We start from the raw sequence: 18,813 nt of genomic DNA on the forward strand, positions 1-18,813 counted from the left end.
CACGTGACACGATTCGAAGACAATTCGAAGGCAATTTGAAGGTAATTCGAAGGCAATTCGAAGACAATTTGAAGGTAATTCGAAGCCAATTCGGAGGCCACGTGACACGATTCGAAGGCAATTCGAAAATAATTCGAAGACAATTCGAAGGCAATTTGAAGGTAATTCGAAGCCAATTCGGAGGCCACGTGACACGATTCGAAGACAATTCGAAGGCAATTCGAAGGTAATTCGAAGGCAATTCGAAGGTAATTCGAAGACAATTCGAAGACAATTCGAAGGCAATTCGAAGGTAATTCGAAGGTAATTCGAAGACAATTCGAAGGCAATTCGAAGGCAATTCCGAGGCCACGCGACACGATTCGACGTTTCTCCTACCTGACTCACAACCATTTTGCATTGACTTCCGAGAACTCCATCGGCCTTAGCATCGACGTAGCAATAAATTACATAGGCGTAGCAGTAGCACGGGGAAATTCACAGAACTCCAAAATTTGGCATTTCCGAGAGAAATTACTGTACTTGGCGATAACGATTCACGATGCATTTCACAGATAAAAGAAGCTTTAAACTGCTACACGCATAAGATTCTTTCACCTGTCCGATAACAACCGAGTTTTCTTAAGTTCCCAAACAAACTCTCAATTCGTGTAATCCACTTTTCACAAAATTATTCCGTTTTAAAGGCATGTTGTTGTCCGTCATTTCGGGCTGCTATTCATTCTTATTCTAAATGCATAGAGTCGGCGGCACGGTAATCGTGTATGCCGCTGTGACGGTTTCACAGACACGGTAATTTACATGATATCAAACATTGACCTCGACAACGTGTTACGTAATCAATGAGATCGGTGGACGTGCCCTCGACGTCAACTATAGTCGAGCGTAGTTTGATTTATATTTTAACGTAAACGTGTTTGGGCCCCCTCCTTTTTTAAAACGACAAAAGTTACTCCCGGCCTCTGCGTTGTTTTGCTGGCACACATACCGCGACATTTTTCAAGTAAACAATATTGACCCGATCGTCTCAAGAGGATACATCTACGACGGAAGATGCGTGGAAATGTTTCTTCAAACGCGTTGTTTGAAGAAGATACCGCCGCGAGATAAGAAACAATATTTATCCGCGGCCGCAGATTTCGTCGGAGAAACTGTCAAAATTTGGTTATTGCAAATAATTGCAGGTAATTGTAATAGATAATTGCAGGCAATTGTAATAGATAATTGCAAGTAATTGTACTAGATAATTGCAAGTAATTGTAATAAATAATTGCAAGTAATTGTAATAGATAATTGCAAGTAATTGTAGTAAATAATTGCAAGTAATTGTAGTAAATAATTGCAAGTAATTGTAATAGATAATTGCAAGTAATTGTAGTAAATAATTGCAAGTAATTGTAGTAAATAATTGCAAGTAATTGTAATAAATAATTGCAAGTAATTGTAATAGATACTTGCAAGTAATTGTAATAAATACTTGCAAGTAATTGTAATAGATAATTGCAAGTAATTGTAGTAAATAATTGCAAGTAATTGTAATAAATAATTGCAAGTAATTGTAATAGATACTTGCAAGTAATTGTAATAAATACTTGCAAGTAATTGTAATAGATAATTGCAAGTAATTGTAATAGATAATTGCAAGTAATTGTAGTAAATAATTGCAAGTAATTGTAATAAATAATTGCAAGTAATTGTAATAGATACTTGCAAGTAATTGTAATAAATACTTGCAAGTAATTGTAATAGATAATTGCAAGTAATTGTAATAGATAATTGAAAGTAATTGTAATAAATAATTGTAAGTAATTGTAGTGAATACTTGCAAGTAATTGTAATAGATAATTGCAAGTAATTGTAATAAATAATTGCAAGTAATTGTAATAAATAATTGCAAGTAATTGTAATAAATAATTGCAAGTAATTGTAATAAATAATTGCAAGTAATTGTAATAAATACTTGCAAGTAATTGTAACAAATAATTGCAGATAATTGCAATAAATAATCGCAAGTAATTGCAATAAACAATCGCAAATAATTGCAATAAATAGTCGCAAATAATTGCAATAAATAATCGCAAATAATTGCCACAAATAAATGCAAATAATCGTAATAAATAATTGCAAATAATTAGCACTCGAATCAGATGAAAAATTGTCCGCGGCGAGCCAAGATCTCGTCGTCGCAGCCCCTCCCCGCGCGAATTCGAGCCTTCGACGAAATAATTTAGTGGAAGTCGGAGGATACCTGTTCGCGTTTAATAGCGTCGCGAAGCCTTGACGTTAACGAGTCGCCGGTAACAAATGCGATTTCCTTAAGGCACCGCGATTCGCGCGTCACACGTGCATGGCACCCGAGGCGATCGTCCGTTTTAAAGGAGAAATCACAAGGTTCCGAAGCTCGGGACGGTACCGGCAAGGTCTGCCCGGTGAACTGCATCGTGAACGACATCAAGGTGTCGGCGTACAGTTCATTAGTTTCTCGAAGTTATTCGCGGCAGAAGTCGCGTGGCCGCCGGAAGCTGAGCCGGTATTCGTCGCACGTTGCACAGGTCGCGGTCGAATGTAGGACCTTAGAACACGTCTTTGTCGCGGCACATATACGTTTAGCAGTGTTGGGAAAAAGGGGAAACGAAGGCTGAGGGGAGGGTGGGGGGTGCAGAAGTAATGCGTACACTCCTGTTCAAGAATTACGGAAGTCAGAGATCGGATCGAGCGTACAAGTAGGGTAGATGTCCCGATTACCGTGCCTTTGAGCCAATTTTTGCTTTGCCTACGCTCTGGTTAATTACTAGAATTTTTATTGCACGAACTAAAGGTGTATTTCACATTATTATATATTTCAAAGGTGTATTTTATACATTATTATGTATAAAATTACTAATTTAATGATGTTTTTAATGAAATGAGAAAAGCTGTTCCTGGGGCCATAATTCCGTGCCCTCGGGGAACAAGGTTAAACAACCAGAGCTTCTTATTAATTGTTGCGACTTCAAGTATGTAACAACAAAATTTAATAATGTATTTGAATTATCGTACAGTAAATTAGTCTTTTTAACATCGAAAAAGAATTCAAGTCGTTCGGTCGAGTTTTAAGAAAGTTGCACCCTTTTAAAAGGGTGTCGTAATCGTGCCTTCTCTTCCCAAATTGTTCAATTTTGTTTCCAAGCTGAGCGTCAATTAGGGAGAATTTACTGTATTTCTTAAATTCTTGTTTCTCACCGCAAATTATTGTTTCACTTTTATCAATTTTCCAATAAATCGAGCTTCAAATATTTATGCTTGCAATGCTTATCTTCGACTTTGGGATTCTCGAACCGCGATCAATGCGCAGCCAGTATATTCCACGTTTATTACTCGGAGATTTCAATGCTCGAGCCCGAGATATCGTTGTCCTGCCTCGCTTTTGTGAACTTACAGATATAGTAATTCCTCTTTAATTCGTGCTCAGATTGCGCACAAAAATGGAAAATCTGAGAAGAAGAGATACGATTACACTCGAGCGATTATATTACATTAATTTTTATATTAGTATAATACAATATTAATGTTATAATAATATTATATATATATATAAATTATAATACTATAATAATATTATAATATAATATAATAATATAATAATATTATATATATATATAAATTATAATAATATTATATATATATATAAATTATAATACTATAATAATATAATAATATTATATATATATATAAATTATAATACTATAATAATATTATAATACAATATCAATATTATAACAATTAATATTATATTAATACGATTATCGTAAACAACCAGAAAAGCGAGACTCAAGGCTCGATCAATCGTATCTCCTCTTCCCAAATTGACAATTTTTGTGTAATCTGAGCGCGAATTAGGGAGAAATAGAAATTATATACTGTACAGGGTGTACCAAAAATGTTCGAATCAAACGAAACGGCTAATTTCTGAGATCGTTTGGAAATGTACTTCGTAGCCTCGTCGACGAGTTATTAAGTTAATACACGGACCAATCAGGGAGCGAACACCATTTTGCGGGTAGTGGAGCTAAATTCGAACCCTTAACCCTCGGACGGCGGACCATTTTCACGACTGTACCATCGAGACGATGCTTACAACAATTCCGAGCTTTATTCAGCAATCAGTTCAGTAGCACGTCGGTTGCTTGTTGCACAGACTTATTTTATATCTAATTGTAAGCGATAGTATTCCTTATCCTGTATTTGCTTCATGCAATTATTTATTAATAGAAATCCATTGCAGATCAATGCGCAGCTTACCTTGCTCAATTTTTTTCACATTTTTCCTCCGACCAGTGCATGTAAAACAAGTTTCCGAGTAATTTATCGCTTAGGACGTCTTTGTATACGAGGAAACTGGTTTCTGCGAAGCTCTTGACGGTTCTGGCAATATCTCGTTTTATTGGTCGATACGCTATTATCATCAGTCCGAAGATCTTCGACTTTATTCTATACACGCGCTCCTCCTTCGTCCTTTTTTTTCCGATAAAATCAGATTGATCGCTACATTTAATCCGCACTACATTGTTGAGACGAATAGTTTCAACGCGTTTTCCCGATAAATCGACATTTAAAGATATTGAGTATCACTTATGCTGGCAATCAAGTATAATAGCATCGTTCGCGAAAGAACGCGGAATGAACGCGTCGTCGAGAAGTTTTTTTTTCTTTAATCGTCGCTCGTTCTAAAATCGCTTTTAACCGTTCTATCGCAAGGATGCGCAAGCCGTGGTCTTATTTGCCAAAGATAAATTAATTGTTACCGTTGACCTTGGCACCGTTTCGAGCTGTACGCGCGGTCTGTTAGGTCGGATGTAGGACAAGAACTTCCTGTTCAAGCATGCTCCTGTTTTTTGACTAGACAGCAAGGCAGCGGTCTCTTCGACCGTGACAACGAAACGCTTCTCGATTCATTGCTTGTACAGTGTCGGACAAAACGATAGTTCACAGAGATTTAATTGATATAGTATATTTATTAGATATTTATTAGATATATTATTATATTATTATACTTGACATAATCTTGACAAGACGATAGTTTACAGAGATTTAGTTGATATAGTATATTTATTAGATATTTATTAGATGTATTATTATATTATTATACTTGACATAATCTTGACAAGACGATAGTTCACAGAGATTTAGTTGATATAGTATATTTATTAGATATTTATTAGATATATTATTATATTATTATACTTGACATAATCTTGACAAAACGATAGTTTGCAGGGATTTAGTTGATATAGTATATTTATTAGATATTTATTAGATATTTTATTATATTATTATACTTGACATAACCTTGATAAAACGATAGTTTGCAGGGATTTAGTTGATATAGTATATTTATTAGATATTTATTAGATATATTATTATATTATTATACTTGGCATAACCTTGACAAGACGATAGTTTACAGGGATTTAATTGATATAGTATATTTATTAGATATTTATTACATATATTATTATATTATTATACGGTTTAAGATAGTTCACAATCGCGTACACTTTAAAATCGACGTGATTTTTATATATTTAATAAATCAAGTGCCGAATATTAACGCAAAAAATTCACACAATATCAAAGTTATTTAATTAATGACACCGGAACTAGAAGCTGGAAAATTTACCGCAGGAAATATTGGTTCAGCTATTTTGTATTTTACAGATCCTAGTAACATTCGATTTGTCCAATATGTATGTATTATTAATAAAATAGAATTGAATTTCGCCAGAAGAAAGAATTTTATTTAAGAAACAAGAATTTTCATGAAAATACAGTGGGACAAAATGATGGCACATTTAGATAAAAATTATGTGCAACAATAAGTCTACGAATGACGTTCAATGCTTGATGTATTTTGTGGCATCTGCTTTACATTTATTAACAGTCATCGTTATCTTTGGCAAAGGTTTATAGAGTTCTTTAAAATTATTTTTCGTTCTAATTGCTCTCATTCAGCTTAGTAAGACTAATCACGGACTGTGATTGACCGCTCAACCCTTACCCCAGAACCTTCGTAGGGCAAAGATCGTGCACAACTATCTATAAATTCCTATAGCTTTTCTAACATGTAACTAACTTTTCTAACATGTAAATTGTCCATTTTTCTACGCAACCTGCGAATTAGGATGAAACTACTGTATCTGTGAATGCACAAAAGCGAGACAGGACTACGACGCGTCGTGCTCGAGCATTGAAATCTCCGAGAAATAAACGTGCAATATCGCTGCACATCGATCGCGGATCATTATACAACGTTAAAATTATTAGAGAGCGAAATAGGCAATTAAAAGTGAGACGATAATTCGCGGTGAGAAACAAGAAATTAAGAAATACAGTAAATTACAGTAAATACAGTAAATTCTCCCTAATCGACGCTCAACTTGCAAACAAAAATGCACAATTCGAGAAGACTAGGCACGATTAATCGAGCCGATATCACTGTACTACTATTATGATACTTATCGACACCCTTGGAAAGGGCGCAACGAAGAAATTACCGTATTCCGCGACTTCCTAGCCGCGCGTGTTTCCGCAGCGCCCGCGAGGGTAGGTTTTCGATTAACCCTTTCGGTACGAGCGCCGGATATATCCGGCATCCATCCGATGACCAATATGGACGAGTGCCGAATACACCTGGCATCCATGCAAGCCATATTTCTGACATATTAGAAACTATTCTAATAACCGTTTGAGCCCCAAGCAGCGCTATCATGCTGTTTGGCATTTTTCGACCGTGTTTTCTGAATAATCCCTGGGACTCAAACGGACAAAGTCTTTTCTTACAAGGATTCCGAAAAGACAGCTACAGGTATAATTGTCGTTTGATCTGAATCGATTAAAAAAATTTCAGGTTACATTTTTCTTCGAAACTTGTTCATAGATTTTAACATATTGTAGGCCCTTTACAGAATGTTCACAGGAAACATAAGATTTAGAAACGGATTAAGCACAGTCATTACTTAACGCTTAAGAAAATCTTCGTACGAAAGTGGACCGACCCTGCGTTATGCGCGGATTTTCGGCGCGGCACCCCGTACAGTGGGAGTGTCACGGCGGACAACGCGCTCGTACCGAAAGGGTTAATGATCGAGATCGAGCCGCCGGTTCGGATGCGTTGAGCAATCACGCGCCGGCGAGAATCGGCGGAATGCGCTTACATACAATTACGGTGTTGCAGCCGGGACATATCCTTGAATGCATCCACGGGAACGTACGTGCACAATGCACGTAGGACTTTCTAATGTCGGGGAGGAGAAAGGACTCGCGATGTGGCTAATAAATATTGCCGCGTGAGCCACGGAGTAGAAAAGAGTCACGAGCGACCCCGCCGCTCGCAAAAAATTGTCCCGGGATCCCAGGTGCGCCGAATGATCCACGAATACGAGTGCAGCCGGGCAGAGGGATCTAGGATCATCGAGTCGAGCGACTCGGGACAAAACGCGCCGCTTTCGGCGTCGCGCCGGCACGAATTCTCGTGGCCGGTTTGTGGAAATTCCTGGGGGCGATCGTGATCCACGAAATGTCACACAACACAGCTCGCTTCCCCTTATGCAGCCGCGTTGCGCAACCTTCTATTCCCGATCTATTTTTCCCGCGGAACTTCTCTCGGCGCAGTCGACGTCCTTACGTGACGAAATTGCAGGCTCCGCTGCTCCAATTTCGCATTTTCCCACGGCTTTCAATCTCTACAGTAATTTCTTGGAAGCATAAATGGGCGATTTGGGTAGAGGAGATGCGATTGTTCGAGGCTCGCGACTCGTTTTTGTAATTGCAACGCTCGATCGATCGTATCTTCTCTTCTGAAATTGGCCATTTTCGTGCATAATCCGAGCGTCGATTAGGGAGAATTTACTGTACACGGTGTTGGAAAATCGTGCCATTACATAATACGTGCTACGGCGGTTAATTGCACTAATTGTCGCTTTCCGATAAGCACTGGACGTCTTAAAGACGTTCATTTTACGTCCATTTTAGGTCTGGACGTCGTATGCCCTAAAATGGACGTCTTTGAGACGTCTTATCTCAGACGTTAAAAAGACTTCCAATTTGAGACGTCTTTAAGACGTCGTTTAGACGTTCACAGGACGTTTTAACGATGTCCATAAGACGTCTTGATTTGCAACACAGGACGTTTCTAGGCTCCTCATGGGACATGCGGAACGTCTCACAGCAGACGTTCTACACCAGACATTTTTAAGACGCAACCTTCTATTCCCGATCTATTTTTTCCCGCGGAACTTCTCTCGGCGCAGTCGACGTCCTTACGTGACGAAATTGCAGGTTTCGCTGCTCCAATTACGCATTTTCCCACGGCTTTCAATCTCTACAGTAATTTCTTGGAAGCATAAATGGACGATTTGGGTAGAGGAGATGCGATTGTTCGAGGCTCGCGACTCGTTTTTGTAATTGCAACGCTCGATCGATCGTATCTTCACTTCTGAAATTGTCCATTTTCGTGCATAATCCGAGCGTCGATTAGGGAGAATTTACTGTACACCGTGTTGGAAAATCGTGCCATTACATAATACGTGCTACGGCGGTTAATTGCATTAATTGTCGCTTTCCGATAAGCACTGGACGTCTTAAAGACGTTCGTTTTACGTCCATTTTAGGTCTGGACGTCGTATGCCCTAAAATGGACGTCTTTGAGACGTCTTATCTCAGACGTTAAAAAGACTTCCAATTTGAGACGTCTTTAAGACGTTGTTTAGACGTTCACAGGACGTTTTAACGATGTCCATAAGACGTCTTGATTTGCAACACAGGACGTTTCTAGGCTCCTCATGGGACATGCGGGACGTCTCACAGCAGACGTTCTACACCAGACATTTTTAAGACGCAACCTTCTATTCCCGATCTATTTTTTCCCGCGGAACTTCTCTCGGCGCAGTCGACGTCCTTACGTGACGAAATTGCAGGCTCCGCTGCTCCAATTTCGCATTTTCCCACGGCTTTCAATCTCTACAGTAATTTCTTGGAAGCATAAATGGACGATTTGGGTAGAGGAGATGCGATTGTTCGAGGCTCGCGACTCGTTTTTGTAATTGCAACGCTCGATCGATCGTATCTTCACTTCTGAAATTGTCCATTTTCGTGCATAATCCGAGCGTCGATTAGGAAGAATTTACTGTACACCGTGCTAGAAAATCGTGAGCAACTTGAAAACATTTGGCACGGCAGAATTCTTGGCCAATATATCGAACGTTGTTAATAGTACAATGGTGTACCATGTGTTCAGAAACTGTAGACTTTTGCGGTTCTAATTATTCTGTGCACGGCAGAAATAGAACACATACACGCCTATCGTTGGAACGTATAATTAATAAAAAGCAGCAGCGTACGAGTGGCTGTTACACAATGCACACCTTCTTGGAAGTTCAACTATGAATATTATTCTTTCGCGCACTAAACATCGCGGATACTAATCGCCGCGATATGCTGTTGTATATGCAAACATCCGAATGACTAACGCTCATAATTTAAGCTGTCCTTCGTTTTGTTATTCTTATTATAGAATTAGAATGACGTATATCGAAGCTGCTTTTTTTCCTAGAATTATTTATCGTGCGGTAGGGATAAATTTGCGTCGTGACTTTAAGCGCGGACACTTTTGCGCTGTGACCTTTCTCCAGCAAATAAAACAAATACATATACACATAGATTTGCATCCGAAATTCGTATACGAAAATTAGAGTCGCGAGAGAAAGTTCGAATTCGTCGCTAGAGAGGCATTATCGGCATTATCTTTCGCTAGGATCGAGCCGCAGACACTGTCGCGAAGAACTAATCCAATGCAATTGCCACCGTTGAAAGTGATTAATCGAAGCCATAAATCCATAGCAGGGAATAAACGCTGCTCAAGTCGCGACAGAAAGATATCGCGAACGGTAGCAGATGCTTTTCGCTTTGGTCGCACTGCGAGTTGGGTAATCGTCTCGTGGACGGATCAATCGATCGAATTAACGTGTGCTAATGTCAATTTTAATGCGTTGTAATTCGTGCATTTTTATGCAGAGGCTTGGCAGCTCGTTATTTGCGGATGTTAGGCCCGATTAATTTCAAGCGATTCCGAAGGGTCGCGAATCTTGAACAGTAAATTCTCCCGAATTGACGCTCAGCTTGGAAGCAAAAATGGTCAATTTGGGAAGAGAAGGCTCGAATAAAGGCTTTTCCAATACTTTTAACACTAGAACCAGCAAGGAAGTAAAAATCACTGGTTTCCGATTTTTGCTTTTACAATTCCCGATGCAGTCATTTCTTCTCCCTAATTCGCGCTCAGATCTCGCACGAAAATGGACAATTTGGGAAGAGGAGACGCGATTATTCGGGGCATTGCGTCTTTTTATAGTCGTTGACAATCGGTAACTATAAAATAAATAATAATAATCTTGTCTTCCTATATATTGTCCATTTTTGTGCGCAATCTGAGCGCGAATTAGGTATAATTCACTGCAACTGTAAAGGCTCGAATAATCGTATCTTCTCTTCCAAAATAGTCCATTTTTCTAATACTTTTAACACTAGAACTATCAAATCAGTAAAAATCACTGGTTTCCGACTTTTGCTTTTACAATTCCTGATGCAGTCATTTCTTCTCCCTAATTCGCGCTCAGATCTCGCACGAAAATGGACAATTTGGGAAGAGGAGATGCGATTATTCGGGGCATTGCGTCTTTTTATAGTCGTTGACAATCGGTAACTATAAAAATGAGCCGCGAGGCTCGAATAATAATCATATGAAATAAATAATAATAATCTCTTCTTCCCAAATTGTTCATTTTTCTGTGCAATCTGAGCGCGAATTAGGGAGAAATTGCTGCACAAGCTGAGCGTCGATTAGGGCAAATTTTCTGTAATAATTTTTTCCTCGGCGAAGGTCAATGTTTTACTTATTATTATCTGTTAATTATTATTATTATTGTCTGTTAATCTGTCTATCGATGCTTCATCCATTATTGTTCGAAACGTCGCCCTGAAAATTCTTAATTGTACAAATGTGCACGTGCATATATCATTGTCAGACAGTACCATGAATCGTGCGAAGAGACTGGGTTCGACATTTATCATTGATAAAATTCCTTGCAAACTGCTAAGTGATTGATGAACCGAGCCATAAAGAACGAACCATAATTCGTAACGTATACGAGGCAAACTGTTCTCCCTTTGTCAGCACGTTTCAACGTAATGTGGTCGTGTAGATTGTTTTACAGTGACATTTTGCAGTGACAATAATTTAGACGGTCGCGAGACGGGTTTTTTTATCGATCACAAACAGTTCCTTTCGGCGAGTTGTTCTAGAATTATTCTAAAATTTATGAATACGTTTCACAAGCGTTTCAACCTAAATCGTAGAACAAGTATTTTCGTTGAACATGTAAAATTACCATTTCCTTGTGACATGTATGACGTAATTACGTGGACTTCGTCCATACGTCGCCGTCGGCTAACGGTTTAAAGCGATAAAAAAAATTGCGCATTCTATTCTGGACGAAATCTATGATTTTATTCCACCGTGAAAGGGTTGAATATCTCAAAAACTATGAGCCGTTCGCATCCGGAACCGGTCGTTGTCAGATTCGACTTTACAAAGCTCGTGCGAAATCGTGCGAAATCTCATCGAAAAAGCCTAGAGGAGCGCTCTCCTCGTTATAGTTGGTCGATCGATCAAAGTTATATGCCCGTTAATGACCAACGAATTATGATAATTTCGTCGATAAGGCAATTGACGCATTCGTGGAAAATTTTCGCCGACATATCGGTCATCGTTGTTACAACGTTTCGCATTAACCGTCGATATGTATCTGTAAAGAGAACTCGAGAATTTGGAAGTGCGACGAATTCGGCTTTGTTTCCAAACACCAGGTTATCCGAGTCGGATCTCTTTTTATCAGTCGTTCGCGAAATTTGATACTCATCGCTTTTATCGAAATTCTGCGGTGTCGAGTGAAAAAAAAAAGAAGTGACTGATATAATCTCGCATGACAGCTCACCTACATCGATAAGCGTGTATAATATTTGCGGCAAACGATTTGATCTGGAATTTTATTTGTCTCTGTTGTCGCGCGGCTCGATTGATTGGGGGGATAAGCGGCTCGTCGTCGCGATAAGGATACTACACATTAATTGATCGTTAATTATCGCTCGACGCTGGGGGATTTTTCGGTAAATTCCGTTCGTATAACGGCACAGATATATTCGGCGGACGAGCGAATATAACATTTATGCTTCCGTTGTTCCGTTATCTGGTATTTAGTATAAAATCTATGCATGTTTTGCTTCCAGATTCATCATGGGGAAAGCAGAAAAGGAACAAGCAGCTATGGAAAATCCGATGCAGGAATTCACCAGCAGGTATTATTCCGTCATCGATGATTCGTTATTACATAATACGTGCTACGGCGGTTAATTGCACTAATTGTCGCTTCCCGATAAGCACTGGACGTCTTATAGACGTTCATTTTACGTCCATCTTAGGTCTGGACGTCGTATACCATAAAATGAACGTCTTTAAGACGTCTTATCTCAGGCGTTAAAAGGACGTCCAATTTGAGACGTCTTTAAGACGTTGTTTAGACGTTCACAGGACGTTTTAACGATGTCCATAAGACGTCTTGATTTGTAACACAGGACGTTTCTAAGCTCTTCATGGGACATTCGGGACGTTTCATACCATACGTCCTACACCAGACGTTTTTAAGACGTCTTAAAGACGTCTTTAAGGCGTCTTGTGCTATCTGCGTTCTTTTCGGAGCTTTCGATTCAATGACATGACATTTAAATGACCGTAGAGCGATCTACGTCACAATCGATCCAACATGACCGATCATACATACGCGTACGCACACCCAAAAAACACAAGTACGCGCACACAATGCATAATGCTTTACTTAACGAGTACAACCTTAATACCGACGCCGGAAAAAAATTCCAAGTTAAGTGATTTCTGAAGCAAGTCGGAAATCTCCTTGTGTGCTGTGTTATCAAGCTTGATTGATGGCGCCCGATAAAGTGCAGCTCAGAGAATCTGTCAATTTAACTTTGATAGACGGCCCCGATACGGCCGGATCGGCAATTAATTAGCAATAACGTGGACAACTCTCACAATTTTCAACACCGTTTCCGCGCATCGCATCTTGGCATCTTCGCGCGTTCCGATTGCAATAGACGCGCGACATCGCATATCCGGCGCCCCAGAGGACAATGATCGTTCCGATTTACGTTGCCAATGAGATTCTTCGAATCCGTGAAAGTCCGAAATTGCAGTCCCCAGCAATCGAGCACGCGCGCGCACGTGATCGTGTCGCACGTAATCAGAAGCGCTAATGCACCTGCACCGATTCGTTTGTTTCCAGCACCAAGATAGCGCCCGTAGTGATCGGCGAATTCAACGAGAAGGACGAATTGTACGATCCCTTCGAGCATCGCGACAAGAAAAACTCCAACTCGTAAGTTACTATGTATCTCTTTGCGCTTCCGTTTATCGCGAACCTCCCGCGGGAAAGATAAATTCGAAGATGCAAAAGCAACAAAAAACGAACGAGGACGAACAATCGTCGTTGATTCGTGGGTTTAGCGAACGATACGCCTCGCGTTCTGGTCGAACGAGATCGTAGAAGAATCCAAGAGGAGCGAGAGAAAAAAAGGGGAGAAATATTAACGAACAGCGATGTTTCTGTTGCAGCGATGCCGGGGCGCTGGCGCATTTGCTGAAATCGTCCCTGGGCACCGGAATCCTCGCGATGCCGAACGCCATACGAAACGGCGGCCTTTTGATCGGCAGCATCGGCACGATAATAATTGGGTTCATATGCGCCCATTGTGTCCACATACTGGTCCACTCGTCCCACGTGCTCTGCAAGAGGACGAAAACACCTCAGATGACGTACGCCGAGACAGCTGAGGCTGCATTCCTTTACGGACCGAAGCCGGTCAGACCTTTGGCGAACGTCAGTCGAATCTTTGTAAAATCCGCATTGTGCGCCACTTACGTGGGTGGTTCGTGCGTTTACGTGGTGTTCGTCGCGACCTCGATACAGCAGGTAAGATATCTCCTTGGTTGATCTTCTTTGTCTTTCACCGCGAGGAACGTGTCTCGCCGCGCGCGAACGCCAACCTTCGACTGCGCGCGGAACGAGTCACTTTGATCTAGCATTCGAAAATTTCACTGCCGACTTATAAACATCGCGAGGGGTCGTGTGTTCTCGATTAACGATCGAACAGCGGATCTATTCGGGCAACGTGTAAGCAACGAAGGCTGCTTAGGATCGGCGCTGTTTAAAATATGCTTGACGTAACTAGAGATGTTCAAAAATCGGCAACATTGGCTCAAAAATGGCGAAAATTGCGTCAAAATCGCCAACGTTAGCTCAAAATCGGTAAAATTAGCTCACAAATGACCAAAAATAGCTCAAAGTCGCCAACATTAGCTCAAAATCGGCAAAATTAGTCCAAGATATCGCCAAAATTAGCTAAAAAATTATCCAAATTAGCTCAAAATCGACAAAATTAGCTTAACATCGTCAAAATTAGCTCAAAATTGTCAAAATAAGCTCACAAATGATCAAAATAAGCTCAAAATCGTCAAAATTAGCACAAGAATTTCCCAAAATAAGTTCAAAATCGCCAACATTAGCTCAAAATCGGCCAAATTAGCCCAATATATCGCCAAAATTAGCTAAGAAATTATCAAAATTAGCTCAAAATCGACAGAATTAGCTCAACATCGTCAAAATTAGGTCAAAATTGTCAAAATAAGCTCAAAATCGTCAAAATTAGCTCAAAAATTACCCAAAATAAGCTCAAAATCGCCAAAATTAGCTAGAAAACGATCTTAATAGAACACGCGGAGATCTAAATTAGTTAGCAAATAACAATATTTGTACTTTGGAATTAAATGGACTCGAGCACCGACGTCTGAATATTAAATACGCAGCACCGTTGCACGATGAAACAGTTAATCGCACTGTACAATAATTACTCAAACATTGATACTAATTAATCTCGCAAGCGTTCTATTATTTTCCCGATAATTTCGCAGAAATCAATTTTCTTCTGATTTTCTAACGATCACGTTAACTAAAGAGTCGTGGGAATTCATTGAAGCAACGTTTACGATGTTTCACGGTAATTCTTGTTGCACGTATGACGAGAAAAAGGAAAATCGGCCGAATAATCGGCTCGGCTTGATTTTTTACAACCGTGTACGAATTGTAATCTGTGAGATGAGTCATTCATCTCGCGATAATGAGCGCCGATGATTTCATTAAGAAAGGAAATTCGTGTTTCGGTACGACGAGCATAATGATATTTTATCAATCGCTGCGAGATTGTCGAAGGCTTTTTTTTCGTCGCATTTTATATTTATTGGCCCGTTCGATAAGTGATCAGCCAGACGAAATACTTTGAATCATTGCATCGCGAAACGAGGAAATTATAAATCGTACGGCGGCTGACGTACGGCGGCTGACGTACGGCTTTGCAATCGCATCCACGTCGATTAATCGAGGGAAAACGAATAGTAATCGATTCAATAATGCTGGAAATAACCAAGGTGATCAAGTCGAACAATATCCGCGTTCTCTCACTTTCGAGATATATCGTCGTTTAAAAGTTCCGCGTTTTCCCTTGTTCTTTTCCTTGATTTTTCCCAGCCAGTCGAATTTGATTGCGAATGATTTCTTTTTCCGCCGAATGCATAGCTTTTATAGTTCTACGGTATCGTCGATAAATAATATTATAATATAATACTAATAATATTATAATATAATATAATACTAATAATATTATAATATAATATAATACTAATAATATTATAATATAATATAATACTATTATAATATAATATAAATATAAATATAATATAATACTAATTGAAATAATTATACGATCGACGTTTCTGCAAGATAAAATAACCGGTCCAACTACGTCAAACGATATTATCTGACAATAACGACGATTTTTTCCTTCTGCCATTTTCCGCATCGGTCGGTGGAATGATTATTTTATTTCGCGGCGACGTTACATGGACCCAGACGAACATCTCTCAAGGATGAACGTTTTGGAGGAAGAGTTCTGCTCGAAGAAAATTGCTGTTAACATTTCTTCAGATAAAATCTTCTCGTTGCATATTATTTCGAGGATTATATCTCTTATTATATTTCAATCAAAGAAGTAAGAAATAATTCATTGCTGGGAGAATTGCAATTGTCCCGAACGGATCGATATTATTTTTATTCTGAAACGGATCATTCAAATAGTTATTTCTTATTTTCTTTAAAAATAAGAACGTATGCGATAGTTTGTTTTCCCGGGACACCCTGTATTATAGACATCCTTACTAATTGTCCAAAGATTGTTATAAATAGGGTTCAGGGTTGTTATCAATAGCATTCTGTCTACGCTTAATATTATGTATACATAACGCAAACATATGAAAGAATTTGTCACCGTTTGATTTCAGGTGGCGAACTATAACAGCGGCTTGGACATATCATCCCGCTATTATATTCTCGCGTTGCTGCCAGCGGTATTGCTCTTGGGTCAGATACGAAATCTGAAGTACATGGTGCCGGTTTCCATGGTCGCCAATGTCTGCATGATGGCCGGCTTCGCCATAACCCTCTATTACATTTTCAGAGACATACAACTGCCAGCACCGAACGTTAAATTGTTCTCGTCGGTCTCGCAGTTGCCCACGTTTTTTGCCACGGTGATATTCGCGATCGAAGGTATCGGCGTTGTAAGTACCATTTTACCAACGTATAGCGCGTAATCATAGCCTGCATAATTATAACAAGACAATAGCACAGATAACAAGACTTAGCAAGATGTCATGTTTGTATATATTTATACTAGAAACGATAGGAAGTGTGAAAGAGGGTTAATAAGCTGAAGGAGGGCTAATAATTTGTCAGCGGCAACACATTGTTAGAAAGAGAGAGAGAGAGTTCTGTAAGAATTGTCGAACTAGGGTCTTTGATAGATTTACGATATGATCTGAAGATGCTCGTGGCCTCAACAATGAGCGTATATCATCAACCTAAATATTAGGGAGACCGAAAAGTTATGTCGTTTGTTTACATTAAATTGAAACAGATAAATGTGCGCAGAAACGACATTACTTTCCGGTCCTCCTAATTTAAAATAGTATATGTATATATGTACAATAAAACCTGGCAACGGACGACGGTTGGAGACCACTTGGGTCTTCCGGCTATCGGGTGTCTTAGGTTGCCGATCGAGACAATGTATGTTTGAATAAGGCAAGCGGCCCGACGTCGTCTTGCCAAAGAATTGAGACTTTGTTCCCGAAGGATTTGACCACGTGGCCAGTGGGGAAAGGCGATGCCTTTTGATAAGAGGCATTACCCCGGAACCGTCGCTTGGGAAGAGCCCTTACCCCAGAACTTTCGCTTTCCTAATATAAATTATATATTAATATATTCCTAATAAATTAATTATTTATTAGGAATATATTTTATAATTAATTATTCCGAATTCCTAATGAATTATATATATATAATATAATAATAATATATAAAAAAAATGATATTATTTTATTATTTTATTTTATTATTTAATATTTATATTATTTCATTATTTTATTTTATTATTATTATTATTATTATTGTACATATATATATAATACACAATACAGACAATAGACAATTTGGGAAGAGGAGATGCGATTATTCGAGCCATGCGTCTCGTTTTTATAGTTACGAATTGTCTATAATTATAAAAACGAGCCGCAAGGCTTGAACAATCCATTTTTGTTTCCAATCTGAGCGTCAATTAGGGAGACATTACTGTATATACGTATAATATATATGTATAATATATTACATATAATATAAACAATTAGAATTATTCTGAGATATTGGACCGAATAATTTACTAGATATTGAGTTGGTAAAATTTTGAAAAATTTTCCATCTGGCTAGAATAACCAAACATGAAAGAATTTTTAAACAATGCATTTCGTAGATCTCGGCAACTTATAAGCGTACCGAAAATTTCATTGATATTGATAGTTAAGTATTGAAATTGCAATCGTGAATTGCAATCGATTGCAGTGTATCTCGAGGAGAAGTGCACTAGAAACGAGGCTGGGCATTTTCCAAATATATTTAATTAAACAAATACTTTTAAGCGAGACTTCGTAAACGATCTACTACTTGTGATTAATGAAATTACTTTTGCGCAGGTGATGCCCGTAGAAAATACCATGCGGAATCCCGGACACTTTCTTGGATGTCCGAGTGTTCTTAATATAACGATGACGATTGTGGTGTCCCTCTATGCTGTATTGGGTATATTCGGTTATTTGGCGTACGGTGAAGACGTACGGCCGAGCATCACGCTAAGCCTGCCGACAAATGAAATGTAAGCTCGAAACATACGAAATGAAAAATCGTATTTTGGAATAAGATAAAGTCTCTTGCCATTGTTTACGAAACTCTGTAGGTTAAATACTAAACTGAATAATAATAAATAAACTTTCGTTATTATTTATTATTTGTAAATAAATATTATTATATATAATGTTTTATATTATATTATATTATATTATATTATATTATATTATATTATATTATATTATATTATATTATATTATATTATATATATAATTATTAATATTTATAAATATTGTATTATATAATATTATTATTGAATACTATATTTATTTATTACTATATAATTTTTCGCTAAATTGGAATCTTTCCACATAGAAGCAAATAGACTGCGAATTTTATGCATTTGTGACGAAAATGAATA

At 38.5% G+C, this 18,813-nt stretch overlaps 1 protein-coding gene across 2 annotated transcripts in view; it reads left to right on the forward strand.

Moving 5' to 3' along the window:
- The window catches only part of LOC117218595 (proton-coupled amino acid transporter-like protein pathetic), a 31,699-nt gene that overhangs the window by 7,269 nt on the left and 5,617 nt on the right, over positions 1-18,813 (forward strand). For both annotated transcript variants that reach the window (XM_033467113.2, XM_033467122.2), the window contains exons 2-6: positions 12,319-12,387; positions 13,389-13,481; positions 13,718-14,075; positions 16,496-16,774; positions 18,242-18,420. In XM_033467113.2, the coding sequence (XP_033323004.1) occupies positions 12,319-12,387; positions 13,389-13,481; positions 13,718-14,075; positions 16,496-16,774; positions 18,242-18,420 (978 nt within the window). The remainder of the gene's footprint in view (positions 1-12,318; positions 12,388-13,388; positions 13,482-13,717; positions 14,076-16,495; positions 16,775-18,241; positions 18,421-18,813) is intronic.

Source organism: Megalopta genalis, chromosome 6, assembly GCF_051020955.1.
Source record: "Megalopta genalis isolate 19385.01 chromosome 6, iyMegGena1_principal, whole genome shotgun sequence".
In the NCBI taxonomy this organism is placed as follows: domain Eukaryota; kingdom Metazoa; phylum Arthropoda; class Insecta; order Hymenoptera; family Halictidae; genus Megalopta; species Megalopta genalis.